We start from the raw sequence: 18917 nt of genomic DNA, 5'->3' as shown, positions 1-18917 counted from the left end.
ATCCCGGACATCTGGCTCAGAGGCCTTCCTCAATTGCCCTCCTCTTTTGGTCTTCTTTGAACTTGTGACTGGTTTCTCTTTTTGAAGATGAAAGCTGGGGATGCCTGCCCAACTGGCTGTCCTTCCTTCATGGACAATTCTTTTCATTTCCTTTGCTTGCTCTTGGTGATCCTCTCCCTTCTCCCAGAGCTGTTTTCTACCCTATAGGAGCAGCCCCAGTTCTGCTCACAGCTTCCATTACAGTCTTGGGTGGACAATGCGGCTCAGGTACACCTATCATACACTGGGGTTTAGAGACGTTCCACAGTTGTCATAGTAAACAAGACCTGGCTTCCTACTTCCAGATCTGCCCATGTTCTTTCTTCCTCTTGGCTCTGTGAGTCAGGGTCTTGGCCCTATGCCATGTGCCTTGTTGCTTTGAGGCAAGTCTTGGGGATAGTGACTCTCAGTGAGGGCAAGACTGAGAAATGGATGTGACGTGGAACCTCTGGTGAATATGTGAGGACCAGGCTGCTTTGAAGGTAGGATTCTAGGTACAGGTATTTTTCTCCCTCTCTGAAAGGGACATTGTGGCTCAAGAGCATCGGATCTTACCCATTTTAGAACATTCCAGAATAGAGCAGGAACCAGGTGGAGAAAGGGCCTGCAGCCATACCTGCTTCTTCCCAGCATCATTTTTCTGTGATACTTGAGCTCCCAGCTGAGCCCTGGTGTGCTGTCTGTCATGTGTCCAATGAGGAATGGCCCTGAACTTCCCAGGGCAGTTGTGAAGACTGGGGACTTATCAGTGTGGCTGGGTTATAAGGGAGGAGAGGCTCGCTGCCTCCCCACTATAGCTATCTGATCTTTGAGATGGGTATACAGATGGGCTTCTGGCTTGTCTGGTTATTATAGAGATGAAATAAAATAAGAGGGAGAGAGAGGATCGTACATATAAAAATTCAGGCAAAATAGCAATATTTGAATGACCCAGCCCAGTTCTCACATTTTTATTTTTGTCAAGTATTAATGACTTTAGCTTCTCAACCCTGCAGCCTTCAGTGATGAGGAAAGGGACTTTGGAAAGGTTAGGCCACATGTCCACCGTCACACACTTTTAGCCTGCAGTGCAGACATTCGACACAGACTTGGTGGTCTCCAGAATCCAGTTCTTAAGGAACATGCCCAGAAGGACGCCTTCTAAGGCAAAGGTTCCCCACCCCCACCCCATGTTCCCCGCCCAGGAAACTGTACTCTACTCTGATACTTCAGTGGAACCACCGATGAGGTGTGGGTAGGGGACAGTAACTTGGTCAGGTGCTCGTTTCACAGATGACTTTTGAAACCCCATAATGGCTGAACTGCAGCAATGGGAGGGACTCAGGAGGCAAGAGGCCCCCAAGATAGTAACAGAACCACATTGTTTTAGATGGAGTCACTAGGGAAACCCAGCATGGCTGGCATGTGGCCTTCTGTCTGTATCATTTACACAAACAAGGCAGAATGGCAAAGTTCTCCACTAGGGGAACTGCTGAGGTAGAGAGAGAGCTAGGTTACGTGAGTCTTCGATCTTGGCTGCTCTTGCCACGAGGTCACACTCGGAAGCCTGGCTTTTGCGAGCAGCAAAACGAACATCTTGTCTTCTTATTCGATTCTTTTATCTGTATGTAAGCTGTTTCAGACCCACGTGGGAAGACATTGTTGCTCTATCCAGAAAACTGTGGATCTAGGCTCAGGAGAACCAAGGCTGTAACTGGCCCTTAGTGAACTAGTTACCTGTTTAACAGGCAGGAAGGCTGGCCCTACATGTCATGGCTGGGGATGTGGTGTTGTCCCATGAATACTCCCCACTCAAATAATATTCAGTCAGTGACCTCTAGAAGCTGCAGCTGAACGATAGGGGTGAGGTAGGGTGGGATCTAAGGTGCTTCTGAGACACTAGTTCTGGGACACAGTCTGGATACCCAGCAGGGCTATGCTTGATGAATTGGGAGCTGGGCCTCTTGTGTGCTAATCCCAGAGTGGGTTTGCTCCAGGGTGGAGGTTAATAGTGGAATAGAGAAGCTCAAGGGTACCAGGTTGCTAGAGGCAGCGGTGCTCCAGTGGCGATGGGAACCTCTTTTGGTTTTTTGAGAGGTAGTAAGTGTGTTGAGTGGAGGGGAGTGGCCTGGGAAAAGACAGAAGAACCAGATGCTTCAAGGCAGAGCAACATTTGACCCCTTCTCTGCTTGGGGGCTGTGCCAGTTGGTTGCTGCTTTGGGCTCTGGTGCAGAGAAAGAGCTAGAAGTTTCCAGAATGATGGAGGAACATGGAGTTCCCACTTTGGTCGCCTGAGAACTTCCTCTGAGTCTTTCACTAATTGCTCAATTCTCTCTTTTGCTTCTAACTCTGTGTCTTAGTTGAAGCCATGACAAAAGTCAACTTTCAGAAACAGCTGAAGGTTGTTTCTTTCTTTTTATGAAATAGGATGTCTGATACCCAAAGCTGCCCCATGGAGTCAAAGGCCACCTCTAACTCCTGACTCTACCCCAGAATACTGGGTTTTCACATGTGCACCCACTGCACCCAGTTCATGGGGACCGAACCCCAGGGCTTTGTGCACGTGTGCCAAGTGCTCTGCTAGTCGAGTCATATCCCAGCGCCCAAAGTTTTGTTTCTTGCGCTCTGAGTGGGTTCAAAGAAGGCAAGGGGGTTTCATCAGGGAGGTAGAAAACTTCCACATCATTTTATGCTGATAGAAAATGTGGCTGAGAAACACTGGAAATGGGGTCAGGGACCTGGGGCCTCTTATCTCTCACTGCCGATTCCAGGCTCCTATTTAAAACATGGCCTGGTGTTTATGTTTGCATACTCCTTAGAAGTCAAGCCTGTAGCAGTTTTCTGGCAAGCTCAGCAGAAGAGAAGCAGATGAATGAATGAGAAAGCCTTGCTCCATGGTGTCAGAGTCATGCTGAGAAGAATTCTTGTGCTTATTTAAAATGGAAAGGTGTGAAAGGCAGGACACAATTCTCCTCTTCTGCCACCCCTGCACCATTATTGTGTTGGGCTCCAGAAGGCTTACCAGTGACTTCCTAGCTGGCCTGCTGAGGTAAATGGCTGTGTATACGTCATTACGTCACCTGTTGGTCTGAGAGACTACCACAGACTCTTTTATGCTTGTGTGGCGGTCACTGGATGGGGCAGACAAGGTATTTGTAGGATTTATTTGTTCTATCATCACAGAAGAAACACAAAATGTGTAGAAAAAGATACTCTATGCTTCCATTGGAAAGCACTCGTTCACAGCTGAACAGAGATCATTTAGCATCACAATAGAGCCTGGGTTGCAGCGCTGGCTGCATCTTCTCACTTACAGTCCTCTGCCTGCACCTGCCAGCAAGGAGGCGGAGATCCGAAGCTGTAAAGCTGTAGTGATGCACGGAGATTTAACCTCAACAATCACCACACACAACATTATAAAAAAGTGTATTAGAAAGGACTGGAAACAATATTGCATATGAATATCTGGTCACACTTACTCACAGTGAGCGCTGTAGCACCAAATGCACGTGTGCTTCTTGGCTTTTGATGCTCGTACATCTTAAGTTCTAATTGTGGCTCACTTTAAAGTAAAACGAAACAAAACAATAAAACAAAAAACCCACCATAGAACATGGATGTTAAGTGTGGGAGACCTGGGTTTTAGAGTTTATCCATTCTTATTGCTGGAACTGAAAAAGAGAGAAATAAGATGATACGTCATAATATGTCTACATAAATTCAGTTCATCTCAAGTTTGTTTTGGCAAGATGATGTTACAAGAGTCACAATTCAGTCAAAGCCAAACAAAAGAAGAAGAGTACAAATATAAGCATAAAACAAACCCCCATCTTTATAACAAGCCCCTCTGCTTCTCATCGGAGACTCTAGCAGTTTATTATGTGGTTGTTTCTAAATTAGAAACAGAACCTGCTAGTATCCGAAGCAACTGGTGCTGGGACATGCCCTTGGTGACAATGCAATGATAACATAGTGATGTTCCTGACTCTCACCAGAACACACACACACACATACACGTGCAAATCACAGAAGGAACGTGGGACAGGGAGCTGGGGTGACAAGGAGAGGGAATGAGAAATGGTGATTGCTAGCTGTCACCAGCAGGTCCTCCTGCTCTTAGGAACCCCCTTGCTTCTGATAGCTACTTAAAACACAACAGGAGGGCGTGGAATCTTGGCACACGTCATCACACAGTACTCAAGACACTCGTCACACAACAGAACAAACCACAGAACAAAAAGTGAGGTCATGCAAAACCCTACTTTACCAGCTAAAGAAAAACATCATCAACTTTTGATACAGAATATAGCCACCTTCAAACATAATTTAATTACTTGTGGACACAATATGAAACTTTATCTTAAATACAATAGTTTCAAAAAAAATGCTGTTACAATATAAAACCACAACAAAAGGTGTGCAAATAGACATTTATGTTGGCTAAAAAAAAAAAAAAAAAAAAAAAAAAAAAAAAGGCAGTGAGAGGAAGGGGCAAAGCATTCTAAAAAACAGCTCCTGAAGCCACTATTTACAATTCTGCATTAACCTCTGAATGCCAGTGGCAGGGGTGGGGGTGAGGTTGGAGCCCTCTCCCTTGGACTAGCTTGACTTTGTGGCTCTCATGGATAAGGACAGTGAGAAAAAGCTGCCAGCAAACTGTAGGCTTGGAAGGTTGTCACCTGGAGTCTATGAACTTGGGTAAGGCCAGTCTTTTCGGTAACTGCATATTGAACAAAAGCTGTTCACAGCTCTAGTTCCACAAATTCCCCCTTTACTCCCTGTAAATGGCTATTGTTGTAATTTTATTTTCACTTTCAGCTGTTCTGGAAGCAAAAACGTTCACTCTTAAAAGTGATGCCTTTGCGAACTCTGTCCCTGCAACTGAACTCAGGAGCATCTGAAGAAGTTTTATCTGCCAATTTTCCAAAGCCATAAATACAGCTTGAGGGGACTGACTGGGAAAGGCTTTCTTCAGGTGGTTCTTATTTTTGGAAACCTTCCCACACTTTCCACTGGTTTAGAATTTAGATCAGTGGTCTGCCGCCACGAAACACCTGGGAGGCAGTTTTGGATAGCAGCCCAGATGCTGCTGGCACCCACTGGACAGGGACCAGGGATAGTGCTAAGCAATCCACAATGCACAGACGGATCCCCACAAATGATCAAGCCCCATTCGTGAAGAGGGCTGAGACTAAGAGCCTCCGCTTTAGCTCAAGAGCTGCTATGGACAGTCATCCCCCTCCTCCCAAGTTTGGAATCACCCCAGAAAGTTTCTGTGAAGTCAGTGTTGTAAACATTTACAATTACATGTTTTTTGTTTTGTTTTGTTGAGGTGGTGGAGGGTAACAACCCTAATACTGACTGTTAAGAGAGGTCCTTCTCGCTGAGACTCTCCAACTAACAGACTTGGCCTCAATGCGGCAGCCCTGTCACGGTCTGGCTGTACCAGATCTCACCTCTACCACCACCTGCCTCTTTCCTGTGATATCTGGTGGGCATTCCTCTCTGGGAACCTGCACTGGTCACTGTGCCCCAAACATTACTATGTTCTAATACTTGATAAAGGATGGGTGGTCCCATGTCCTGCTAGTTGGGTGTTTATGTTGGAGAGCTTCAGAATATTTAAACATTTCGTTAAAAAAACAAAACAAAACAAAACAAAACAAAAAAAACCAAACAGGGATATTCTGTGTTTTAGCCATGGAGATGCTGGCATCATATATTTCCTCCATCTAAATGTGGCCATTCCAAACAATGGTCTTATAGGTTTCAAACAAAAATAACATACAGTGGGAGTAGGGAAAGACATTGATCAGACTAAGATAGCTAGCTCCACAACTGTAATAGGGACAGGGATTCGACTGAAGTGAAGTGAAGGGTTGGGCTCCAGGGGATCACGGGTCCCCATCCCAGGTGCTATTAGCCCAGGGAAGAATAGGAACCCAGACAACTGAGACTGGGGCTTGAGAGAATGCTTTGGCTTCTGAGGACTTTTACAGTGTGAGAAGTTTAAAGTAAGGTCTCAATTTCAGGATTGGGTTCTAAGATGCAGCAGTGAGCTCGGAGACCATTAACAGCATGGGAGCAACAACAGAAAAATGCTCACAGGAGCACTGAGCTCATCTTACTGGGCAACAAGCCTCAGGAGGTTGGGTGTGACCAGGCAAATGAGGACTCTACAGGGCTTTCCAATCCCTTCCCTTCTTGCCGAGAGCAGCACTGTGCACAACTTGTCCAGACACCATGTTCCCATGCAGTATATAACTTAATAACAGCTTTGTGCTTAGGGCACGATCCACTTGCTCCTTCTTGGATAATTGTTTTATTCAACTCTCTGAAAATTCAGGCTGTGAATTTTGTTTGTTTTGTTTTTGGGTGGGGGATGGGGAGTGTCAGGAAAATCTCAGCTAGCAGTCAACAAAACCGTCTAGAAGGATGGATGTTCTGAATGTTCCCGATACAATGCAATCCTGTCTCTAACAATCAAAACTTGGTCTTCTAACACAAATCAAATCTCAAACAACCAACTTAAAAGAACAGATGCCGCCTGCAAATCCACAACCAACATTGTCTGCCATGGGTCCAGCTGCCGGGAGGAGGGAGGCATAGGCAGCTCTCTTTGTGCTTCTGTGGGAACTGGCTGGGTTTAGCTCAGGTGGTAGCGATGCTCCCCCCGCGTGATATGGGACGAGAACTCGTACCTGTCCTGGCTGTGATAACCACACATGTTACACTCAAAGGGATCCCGGAAGCCATGGCAGCCCATGTGGATGGTATACATGACGTGATCCAGGAAGAGCACACGGCAGTGTTCACACTTGTACACCTTCAGCTGCTCGCCACTCGTGCTGACCACACGGAAGGCATCCTGCGAGTTCTCTGAGGCAGCCCTCAGCACCTCGTAGGCGCGCTGCTCCTCCTTGAGGGCCAGCCCGTTGCGCGCATGCGGGGTGATGTGGTTGGTCAGGTAGATGAGGCCACTGCGCTGCTCCTCAGCGTTGCTCTCCGTATCCGTGGAGTCTTGGCAGCTGTTGCTCGGAGAGGCCTCCCGCTCCGATGACACAGACTTGGCTTTGGACAGCAGCAGCAAGTTCTCCACAGCGCTGTCCTGTGCTGAGTGGTTGGACCGTGGGGGGCCGTCTGAGGGGGGCTTGTGCAGCTGGTACATGGAGCTGATGACAGGCACCACCTCGGAGCTGCCAGGGGGTGTCTGCACCAGCGGGCGCAGGGATTCAGCCCCCAGGTAGTTGATGGCATTGTTGATGGCCTGGTCCATCACGTGGGATGTCATCATCTCATCCTTCTCATAGTTGGCACTGTCATAGGGCATGTCTGACAGGCACTTGTCTCCTGTGGGAAGTAGATGATCATGAGTGAAATCTACACCTAGGGGGTTGGAAGATGTCACAGCAGACAGGACACATTTCTCTAGGCACAAAAGAAGGGAACATCCTGCCCACTCTGAGAATGTACCCAGTGGCTCTCCCTGCCAATAGGAAGATAAGATGAACCTAGATTTGGCTTCGGGCAATTAGTTTTGGAGTAAATGTTTTAATAATGAAATGGAATGAATTTCCTTAAAGATGTGTCTTCTAAATACACTGGTGTTGAGTCTAATATGAAATCATGACCCAGACAGCAAACTCATTCATTAAAGCAATGGTTTATATTCCTATTGGCAGGGACGCCACTGTGTACCTTCTCAGTGATGGTAAATGCAAATACATGAGTTAGCCCATGGAATCAGATGCACTGTTGACACCACCTCCCACTCTGCCTTTTTCCTCTCCTTGATACATGTGGCTCAACAGTGGGACTAAAAGGAAAGCCAGTGAAAAGGGGAAATACACACTAAATGGTGATGGCAGACTTCATCCACATCTGCACAATCCCATGAGCCCAGGAAGGCTTGCCACCAGAGTGTCACATAGGCTTCTCATCTCTCGAGAGCCAGCTGAATGCACAGGTTTTTGTAACTGACTGCTGGGGACACAAACAGTGAAGGTCCTGAGAGGGGAGAGGGCCTGGAGCTAAGGTTTGGCGGGGCGTGGGTGGGGGGGGGCGGCAGCGATCTAGGGGCACAGGTGATGTCCAAGTGGCAGCTGGGTCATATACTGGAACCTTAGACTAAACTGACTTTGCTCAAAGAAAAAGGGAAACTGCGAAGGGTCTGAAGCCACAGTGAGACAGCAGACTGAAGAGGCACAAAGGTGACAGGCCGCTCACAGGTTGAACCCGAAGGCAGCTGGTGAAGGTGGGCAGAAGATGACCTTGGTGCCTTCAATGCGGACATTGAGGTCATCACCTCCACTCAGCTCTTTTATTTACAGTAGGAAAAACTATTCCACAATTCATAAGTCTGCCTATAGTCCTTGAAGAAGCATCGGTGGCCACTGACAGTAGTCCTGGACTATCTTCCTCATGATTCAGTGTCTTTCTTTGCCCTGTGTTTCTTTGTCTTACTGGGTTGTACCACATGACTACTTGATTTCCTTTGCTTTTCATCTACTCATGTCAGAACCAACACAAACTCTGATAATGACACGGAATGATCCTCTGACTATAAAAAGAAAACTTGTTCCTGTCCTGTTACGTCCTCTTAGAAACAGGACAGAACAAAGTCACTGTGTAGCGGATGGTAGAAACAAGGAAGGGATTTCTCTCTCCATTCATGGGGGAAAGCAATTACATAGCATTCCTCAAACAAAATTAAAAAAAAAAAAATCTAGGTGCTATCCTAACTTGTTACATGGACCGAAGGAACTCATTCTTTCTGTACTTGTATCTCACTTGCCACCAAACCCTAGCAATGGAGGAGGGTGGTACCCAGTTCTGTTAGCTGTACAAGTGTGTGGTGTCTCGCCAAAGGTGGTACTTTCCTGTTTCTCCCCAGAGTCGTGGTTCTGTGGTTTTCTAAGCAACCATTGAAGCCTGCTGTTTCAAGAACTTAGTTTCAACAAACAAGTGGGTGTTGCAAAGAAAGCAACATACATTCTAGATGAGCACAGTGTGACAAATCTACGACTAGAATTTCTCTACCCATATGTGAAAAAATTAAAAGCTACTATCTATCTATCTATCATCTATCTACCATCTATGTATGTGTGTGTATGTATGCACATATGTATGTACCATCCATCCATCTGTCTATCATGTTGTATACATGTATGTATATATGTGTGTATATGTATGCATATATGTACATATCATTTATCTATCTATCTATCTATCTGTCATGTATGTATGTATATATGTGTATACATGCATATATGTATGTATCATCTATCTATCTATCTATCTATCTATCTATCTATCTATCTATCTCCAATTTATATTTGTCTGCTTATGACCAAGGGAAGGAGCAGAAAATTCTTGCATAAGACTCAAGACAGAGCTTTGGGTAATGTCACTTCCAGAAACAGGTGGGGTCAACAACATTCTCAGCATCCCCCCCCAAACTCTCACACTGACAGAGAAATAGTCTGTATAGGCTGGATTTCTGCCCCCTCCCCCCTTTCTGATCACAGAACAGGAGGTGTCACTTGCAGCAAGCACATGACATGGGAGACCTTAGCATATGGGCTGGCTCCCTTGCACAGAAGCAAAGGCCTTGGTGAGTTGCCCTGCAGGGGAAGGGAAGCCCTGAGATGTCCCCTGTGAGGCAGAAGGCACCGCCTGCTGGCTTAGGGCTTTAACCAAATCTGAAAAATGTGAGAGAGCTCTAAGGGGAACATTTGAAACAAAAGCTGCACTTTGCCTCACCTGAACTCCCCCAACACCATCCTTGGCATTCTTTCAGGATTTAAAACAATCATAGTTCTCACAGGAAAAAGTCTCAGATACAGTGGGAAGAACACTGAAATGTCAATCAAGCCACATCAGACCAAGTAGAATGAGCAGGATGAAAAGAAATGCCATGGTTACAGTGAAAATATTTTTTTGGCAAGAAGGGAAGTAAGTAAGTCCATCCTAGGGGAAAAAGAAACTTAATTCCAGGAAGAGGGGAAATACAGCATAATTACTTCAAGACTTGAGTAAAAAAATTTTTTTAAAAAGTTTTAGTTATTTTAATTTTTGGAATATGCAAGCAGCCAAAATTTGAAAATATTTTAAAGACAATACTAAAAAAAGGAAAAACAAACAAACAAACAAACCCCCAAAGCAACAGAACAGAGGAAGCGTTCAAATCTCAGGAAACAAAATGAAATTAAATCCAATACATATTTAATACATGAATTAGAAATAGCAAACACTAGAATTAAAATTACCAGGAACTTACAAATCAAGGAAAACAAAACAAAACAAAACAAAACAAAAAAACCCAAAATAATACCAAATAAACTTAAAAAGACAAGGAAATAAAAATAACAAAATGCTAACAGACATGGGAGACAACGTATCCACAGGAAGTGGAAAGTAAGCACCCCCTCTTGAATAGCCATCACAGTAGGCAGAACAAAGGGCATGTACGAAGAAGAACATTTCCAAAAGACAAGGAAGAAAAAGGAAGGAAGGAAGCTCCCAGTTTCATCCAGACTGTCAAACACCAAAGGGGCTTCTTACTGAGGGCATTTGACTTCTGGGTTCAAGGAAAGAACACTGTGTATTTACGGAGAAAAGTAAAATCATTGAAGAGAAGAAAATCAGGCTGGACATAGCACCCGACATCATCCAACAAGCAGTGCTACTAGGCAACAGGGAAGACCTGCCAATACCAGAGAAGGAAGAGTGGCCCCAAAGCACACCTTCCTGAGGATGGATGCTCCTCAGGTACAAAGGTGATAGGCGAACATCCTCAAACGCAAAGCAATGGTGGAGATGAAAGGTCCACAGAAGGGTGCTTGAATGTAAAGTCTACTCAATAAAGGGGTTAATCAAAATAAACAGAGATGGCACTAAGAGGCCTGGGTCTGATTCTCTGTGTTAAAAATATATAGTGGTGAATATCTAAATTGTGTAAGAATACTGATTACTGAATAGAACACGAATGCTCTATTTAGTATAATATAATGTAAAATGTATAATGTAAAAGTAAAAGCAATGAAAATGACCCGTAACTTTTTTTTTTTACAATAATTTTTTTTTTTCTGAGAGTAACTGTTTTTAAAAAGTAGAATCCCCTCTGGGAGTGAATATTTATTGAGGGTCAGATCAGTCACCTCTTAAAGTCTAAGATCTGTTTACTATGCTACGGTCACCGTGAAGGCATTTCATAGCAATACATGGGAAGCAGGGAAGCACAGCAAACAGTACATCCACCCCAAGGAAAAGCAGTTGCAATCTTTCTGAAGTGGCATCTTCAGGAACCTAGAAGGCATTTGCTTCATATCTCTATATTGTGCCCCACCTATTATTAATCATATCCACTGAAATATATATATGGCAGGGAGATATTTACATTGATGTTCTTCTAATTTAATACTGGTAATTTCTGGATGTTGGATTTGGTTATCTGAAAGACAATAAATATTTCTATTAAAATTCTTTCTGCATGTGTGCCTGCACACCAGAAGGGGGCACCAGATCTCATTATAGATGGTTATGAACCACCGTGTAGTTTCTGGGAATTGAACTCAGGACCTTTGGAAGAACAGCCTTAACCTTCTGAGCCATCTCTCCCGCCCTGCTATCAAAATTTTTATTAGCTGTCTATCATTTTAGTTAAACAATAATACATTATCCTAAATGTGAAGAGGAGCCTTTGAGATCTACCTTTTCTCATTTTAGAGAGAAACTGTGACACAGTAGCAAGGGTGGACAGGAATGTCATCACACAGCAATGAGAGGAAGGCAGGCATGAGAGCAGGAAGAGGCACCGGTTAGGACATGAACTGCCAATCACCTCTGGGGGAACACCAACACAGCACAGCTGCTGGGAGCCCTTCTTTGCGCACAGGACTTCTGCTATCCTGGTCCTTCTGTTCCCACAATGCCACTTCCTCCTATGTTAACCTCTCCCCCAGAGACTGCTCTCTCGTCTTAGCTTTGCTTCACTAGTTTTGTTGCTCCCTTTCACACAGAAGCGTGTGACTCAAGACAGTGCCCACTTACCCAGGATAGCCACGGTAAAACGTCAGATGCCCTATATGACTTGAAGTCTCCCAAAGCTTAAGGACATGGCAGAGGGCCGTTTCTAAACTTCAGGTTCCTAATCGAAAAGAGGAAGTCACACCCTGCCTCCTGAGGTCAGTAGCTCTTCACAACCCATGAACACACTTGCTGCTTCATCCCTGACAATCTCCCCGGTGGTCACCCATCAGACCTTCTCCACAATTCCTGTTCTCTGCGCACTCCTCAGGGGCCCTGCACCTGAGCCTGTCTAAAACCTCAGCTGCCCAACAGCTGACACCTTGCCCAAATCCCCTCCTCCTCTGCTCAGGAAAGGGCAGTCTTCAGTCTTTCGGTTCAAAGGGTCACAGGCACACAGACAAGTCTATGAACAGTATTTCCAATAAGTGGCTTCTGTTTTGTTTTCTAACAGCCTTCCTTCCCTTCCTTCCTTCCAACCCCGAGCCTATGAGAAACTTCTACTAAATCAATAGATAATATTAGAGTCTTGTTTGTATTTGTAAGAGGAAGGATGTTGCCCGAGAACCTGACCTTTGTCTTTCTGCCTTGATGTAGGTGGCCTGGTATGAAGGTATGTGTATGTCACCATTTCTCAGTTCAGTGTTCTCTCTAGCTTAACTTCCACGGGCTGTCCTTACCAGGGTAGTATTCTTGAAAATAATTACATCCTTGAACTCTTTATTTTTCCAGGCTTGTCTTCGTCTTTTCTGCAAATGGCACACTGGTCAAGTAAACCCACAATTCCCTTCACCAACTCTACCCTGCCCTCCATTCCTTCTTCATCAGAGCATTCACCTTTTGATCACTACGGATACTCCTGCCATCTTCCATTTCTGACCCATGCTGTCTCTACATTCTAAGCTGCTGCTCCTGCTGAGAACACACCCCTGATTTTTCTGTGATTCTGAATGAGACTGCATTGGTCAGGTTGGCACTCAAGGGCCATTAATGTTATAATCAGAGCCTCCTGGGACAACTTCACTCACTACTTTCCAGTGGGTACTTGAGCCACATACCTGTCCCTCCATAGTGTTCCACTGTTCTGCTCTACACCTCACCACCAGCATAGTCATTTCTCCTCATCTGCCTAGACTCTGTGACTCCTTCAATGTCTGTGTGGCATGGCACTGAAGTCCTGCCCCTTTTAAAAGTCCATCTCGGGTTCATGAACACTTTACTCTTTCTTTCCTGGACATACGATTTCCTTTGACAATGATAGTTGCTGACCATCATACTGAAGGCTTCTATAAATTTTCACATCTTTGGGGGGCATTTTATGATCCCAACTACCCCACGAGACACATAAAGAATGGAACCCAGGCTTGGGAAGGTCCAGTTATCTCCTCAAGGTTATAGAGTTAATGAACGTCTCTGTTCTGAACTCAGGCTTGTCTCTGAGGCTAGTGATTTCCATTTAGGCATCTGCCTCAACTTCCTTCTTGTCTCTCCAGCATCTGCCCTAGTTGACTGGCATGAGGCACTTGTCTATCACCTGCAGTAGGCAACAGTGGCCGAAGGAGCAAGGATGTTAGTTCTCGTAGTGTCAAGGATGAGAAAGAAATCAATGGTCACAATAGCAATCCTAGCTGTGTCACTTTTCAGCGGATCTTCCGAGGGGCAGGGATCTGCTCTTTCCTTCTAACCTTCACTATCTTTTGAGGGGAGTGTTAGATGAGCTTCTTGGGGAAAATGTGAATTAATTGGAGCTCAGAGAGGACTGGTCTAATTGTTAGAGTGGCCACTGAAACATCATACCAAGGGCTCCAGATGCCAACTAATTCCTGGAGAAAAGTTTTATCAGTTTGAAGAAAATTATTAGAAAAAAAATCTCTAATATTTAAAAAATATTAAGCTTACCCCCTTTAAAAAAAAAGTGAGATTTTTTCTTTTCCTCTACTTTCCAATATTCTCATTTGAGTCTAGAATACCCACATAGTTGTATGTTAAAAGGACAGCAAACATTTAACTCTTACCAAGAAATTTCTGAGGCATAGAGCTCTTACGTTTGGCGACGTTGCTTGCCAGTCTGTCCAGAACAAGGGACCTCTCTGCTCCTATCTTGCACAGGTCTTCTGCCATCTCACTGTGGTTAGTTTCTTCCTTAATGACTAAAGTCAAAGATAGTTAGAGAGGCTGGTTTAGAAATACTTGCACTTCAAGATACCGCTGTGTCCGGTGTTAACCTCACATCCATAACCTCACATCCGTAAAGTGCCAACAAGAGCCTATTTCTGATCCTCCAGCCCCCCCTGGCAGAGCCAGCTGTAGCAATGCCAATGACTAGCCACCTGCTAACACTCCATCCTCTACCTGTTCAACACACATTATCTCTAAGATCAAAAGAACAAGCTACTTTGTTCTCCACCCGAGACTGGACCACCATGGATTAACTGTGCTACTTTGGAGGATCGTTTCTCAAGATTATCTTAACCAACTCTAACAACAACCATGAGAACCAAATATCATTAAGTCCAGAAAGGAACAAAGGGTCTGAGGTCACAACTGTGTAGGGAACAGTCCCTGACCACACAACAAATGCCTAATCACCACACAGCAGTTGCACAGGGCAGGAAGCCTAGCAGTCATTAAAGGAAATGCAGAAATACAGGCTAGCCCAACCCATCTCCCTTCCTCTAACTCTCCCTATCCATAGGTGAAGATATGCTTGTCTCCTGCATTGTCTCATCTGTTTGCACAGCACGGATTTCTGAAATACATAATTCCTTTATTCCCCAGGAAATCAAAAGGTAAAGTGATCAGTGTCCACCTTTTTTTTTTTTTCGTTGTGAGCCTAATCTTTAACAGTTGAGCCATCTCTCCAGCCCAGCTTCCACTTAAAAAAAAAAAAAAGTTTACTTATTTATTTTACATGAGTATTCTATCTGTAACTAACACCTACATGCCAGAAGAGGGCATCAGATCATATTATAGATGGTTGTGAACCACCATGTGGTTGCAGAGAGTTGAACTCAGGACCTCTGCAAGAGCAGACAGTGAGTGCTTTTAACCTCTGAGCCATCTCTCCAGGCCCCAGCTTCCACTTTTTAATCCGCTCTTCCAAAACCGTTTCTGCCTTGTGTGTTTTCCTTCTCAGACAGGTCATGTTGGTTAACCATGGGCTTATCTGGTTCTATGCTGGCTCATCTCCACATTCTTCAGAGTTCCTTGAGCCATGGCTACATCTTCATGTAACTCTAGTCTTGCCAATATTTTCATTTATTCTTTTCTGATAGATTTTTATAGAAACAGTTATCAGAATGTTAACGAGACACACAAACAATTTTGTGTTAAAACCATGCCTAGGCTTGGGTGGGTATTCATGGATGGACCAGCCTTCTCTCCCTCTGTCATCTATATTTCTCTTTCTCAGGATGATCTGGTAGCTTTCTGCCCCTTATTCTGTGCCCTGCATGCCAACAGGATCCTTATGCATTTTATATCTTTACTTTAAAGCCTGCACTATCTAGTCAACTACTACTGCTGGCATATGCTTTTAACAGTGACTTAGGAGTGTGTCTTGTTAAACAGCTCAACATTCAGCCCACACTCTGATTAGTAGGAGGAAATACAGAAAGTTGTAAAATCTAATTCTAGAAGTCATTCGTACATGTGATCTATCAGGCTAATGTGCTCATTTACATGTCTTTTCCCCTCTGTGAACCAGGCTCAGTCACCAGCCAAGGTGCCCCAGCTCTCAGGTGAAATCATACCACTCCTCCGAGCCCAGCCTCTGTCTTTTGTGCACATGAGGCTCAGGACAAAGTTATTTATCCTGTGACGACATCGGCAAAGTGTAACAAGAGACCTTGACCTTTTTACTAAAGAAAATTACGTTCAGGAAAACAAATGTTTTCTTACATCTCTTGTGCTAGGCAGTTTTTACCCAATGGACCCAACATAAATGGGTCTGGGGGATAACGTGGTGATCCAAGGGACATGGCAGATCGGGGGGGGGCCTGAGGGGGGATGAACAAGAACATATGTGTTTTATAGGCAGCACATACACTAAGGTTCACTTCTAGAGCCTGTCAATGCCAAGTTCCTTAACCCATAATTTACTGTATGTTTACAAGGTAGGTGTTGGAAGGGTGAAAGAAAAATGGCCTTGCCAGTACAGTTGACATCTACAGTGTCCCCCTCAGGCCCACATGTTGGGGGCCTCTGTTCTTGGGTGATCCAGGTAAAAGATGCTGGAAACCTTGAGGGGGTGGAGTCAAGGGGGGTTGGTCCTTAACTCACTGGGGATGTGCTCTCCAAGAGGAACATATGGGTCCCTAGGCTTTTCTTTCTCTCTTTCTCCCTGGCTTGTAAGATTATTCCCCCGACAAGGGATTTCAGTGTACTCACGCTCCCAACATGATGTGCCCAAAGCAATATAGCCAACCAACCATGGGCTGAAATCTCCAAAGTTCCAGTAAGAACTGCCTCTAACCGGTTGTCTAAGACACCCATTACAATGATGGAAACTTGACTGCCAGGGGTCTATGATCATCTTGTGTATCTTAATGTGGCGTGTGGCAGAGATAGGAAGAACCTGGTATAACTAAACGCCGGTGCCTGGCTCTTTGGCCACGCCGGGGTTAGGCTTGCTGCTTCTTGCAAGAGTAATTTCTCACTTCTTGAGAAAGAACCGGAGCATGAAGTGTTCTGAGTCACCTGACCGCCAGCCAGGACAAATTAGGAATTTAGGGTGAAACCGATTCTCACTACGAGGTAGTGTTCAGAGAGTACCTCTAGCACCCTTCCCACAGCCTCAGCACCGATGGCTGCCAGGCCTGCTAACAAGTCCTGCCCTCATTTCCCCAGGTACGGATATTCAAAGCTTAGTTTAAACCAAGGTTTAGTCCCAGCCCAACAGCTCTTTGAAGACCTTCATAAGTAATTAGTTAAAAAATAAAATAAAATAAAAGACTCGAATCTCATTTGGACTTTTAAACACAAAGAAACAATCACTACACTACTCTAGCTTGGCTTGTTTGTCTGTTTCCTTGTACTGGGGATCAAGCCCACTCTTGCCTACTAGGCAGGCTCTTTATTTTAGCTACTTCCTCTTGGTTTAAAAAAAAAATCACTCCCCCCCAACCCCCACCCCAACAACAAAAATACCCCACAGCATAGACTCTTACAAGGGTCACCACTGTTAAGGGAGGCCTTAAGACAGGCTGTGTCCAGTCAGGGGAGGACTTGGAAAGCTGAGGACACTGGACAGAAGTTCCTCCTGGACAGAGCCCGTCCTGACCCAGGTGCTGGGAGGGGGGGGGGCAGGGGCCCAGCTCGGCAGGGAGCCTCAGCACTTACCTGGGTACATGGTGCTCGGAAGACCCATGCTTTCCAAGTAGTTGTGGCATCGCTCTTTATGTTCCTCTAAAGAGCTTCGCTGTTTATAGCTTCGGCCACAGTATCCACATTTGTGAGGCTTACCAACTGTAGAAAACACAAATTGAGTTTAAGACTATAGTTAAACAGCGGCCTTCTGGGTAATGGGATGCATGCAACGAATTTATAAACAAGCAAACCAAAAAAAAAGAAAAGAAAAAAAAGAAGACAAAAAAGCACTCTCTTTCTCTTGAGAGCTGTGACTATTATGGACTTAGACAAAATTAATGAATTTTTAAAAATGTTAATGCTCATGTGTCTTACTGACTCTACCAAGAATTCATGACTCTTGCTTCGTCACAGTAACTACCAAACTCCTTTCTAAGTCACTCAAGTGTGCCTTTTAATGGGAAAAAGTAAACCACTGCAGTGCTCCAGTGTGGACAGAAACACGAGGAGACCACGGAGTCACCGTCCGGGTGGGCCTCCCACCAGGCTGGCCCCGCATTGGGATGATATCCAATAATAAGGTGAAAATTCAGGAGGTCAAATGAGGTCACGTTATAGGGAAACCACGGCAGGAAAAGGCTTTAATGAAATGAATATCTCTAAATTGTATCTTCTTGCTTAAAAGCGTACAATATGAAAATACAAAATGAGAAGTGATGTGGATAAGCCAAACTGCATTGTCATAGGCATAGAGAATATACAGTGCATTTTGCATAGGAAGGGTATGTGGAAAGCCTCGGTTCCATCCCCAAAGAACACTAGGACGATGGACCCTCCAGATCAGCTCTGTCCATCACAGCTCACTACGATGCTCCAAGTGGTCTCTGCATGTCTGTTCAGTGTTGTTCAACAGGGCAGGGCCCGGCCACACTGGACCATTGGACATTCCAAGTTTGGCTAGTGCTACAGAGGACTCACCTGTTAATCCTGTTTAATTCTAACTTAGTAACACTTAAGTGCCACCACATATGGCTGGTGGCTTCTAAGTGGGGGCAATGCAGTTATATATGAGTACTATATATGAATAGCGTTTTAAGAGAAAACTAGCAAAGGGCCCGCCTGTGTGATGCCTGTTTTTTAAAGACTTCAGCAAAGACCATTTTTTTAAAGAGAACGTTCTCCAGTTACTTTGTGAGGAATGTAGATTTTCAGAACTTCAACACCAACATTGTGTTTCTCATGCTTTTGGATTTATTTCTAAGTATGACATAAAGCCATCCACACAGGAATGCTTGATAGCTGGTTTAATCTGATGTTACTTAAGTGTCTTTTCTAAGTGATTAGAGGCTATGAAGTTGTCATGGAAACCAAAGCTTCACCTATAGAATTCAAAATAGATTTTTATTTAATTTAATGGTATGGGTATGGGTGTTTTGCCTGCATGTATGTCTGCAGACCTCTTGCTTGCCTGCTGCCTGCCTGCAAAGGCTGTAAGTGGGAGTTGAACCCCCTGGAACTGGAGTTACAGATGATTGTGAATTGCCATGTGGGTTTTGGGAACCAAA

General features: G+C 44.7%; 1 protein-coding gene across 11 annotated transcripts in view; it reads right to left on the bottom strand.

Moving 5' to 3' along the window:
- Positions 1–5683: 5683 nt before the first annotated feature.
- Ikzf1 (IKAROS family zinc finger 1) overlaps positions 5684–18917 on the bottom strand; it is an 89169-nt gene continuing 75935 nt past the window's right edge. For 8 of the 11 annotated variants that reach the window (XM_051165041.1, XM_051165042.1, XM_051165050.1 and 5 more), the window contains 3 exons: positions 17386–17511; positions 14061–14195; positions 5684–7368 (listed from right to left, as the gene is read on the bottom strand). In XM_051165041.1, coding sequence (XP_051020998.1) covers positions 6665–7368; positions 14061–14195; positions 17386–17511 — 965 coding nt within the window. In that variant the 3' untranslated portion in view covers positions 5684–6664. The remainder of the gene's footprint in view (positions 7369–14060; positions 14196–17385; positions 17512–18917) is intronic. The other 3 variants (XM_051165048.1, XM_051165051.1, XM_051165049.1) reach the window with 1 other exon arrangement.

Source organism: Acomys russatus, chromosome 22, assembly GCF_903995435.1.
Source record: "Acomys russatus chromosome 22, mAcoRus1.1, whole genome shotgun sequence".
Taxonomy (NCBI): domain Eukaryota; kingdom Metazoa; phylum Chordata; class Mammalia; order Rodentia; family Muridae; genus Acomys; species Acomys russatus.
The sequence above is the reverse complement of the archived record's forward strand: the minus strand, read 5'-3'. Positions and strand labels throughout refer to the sequence as shown.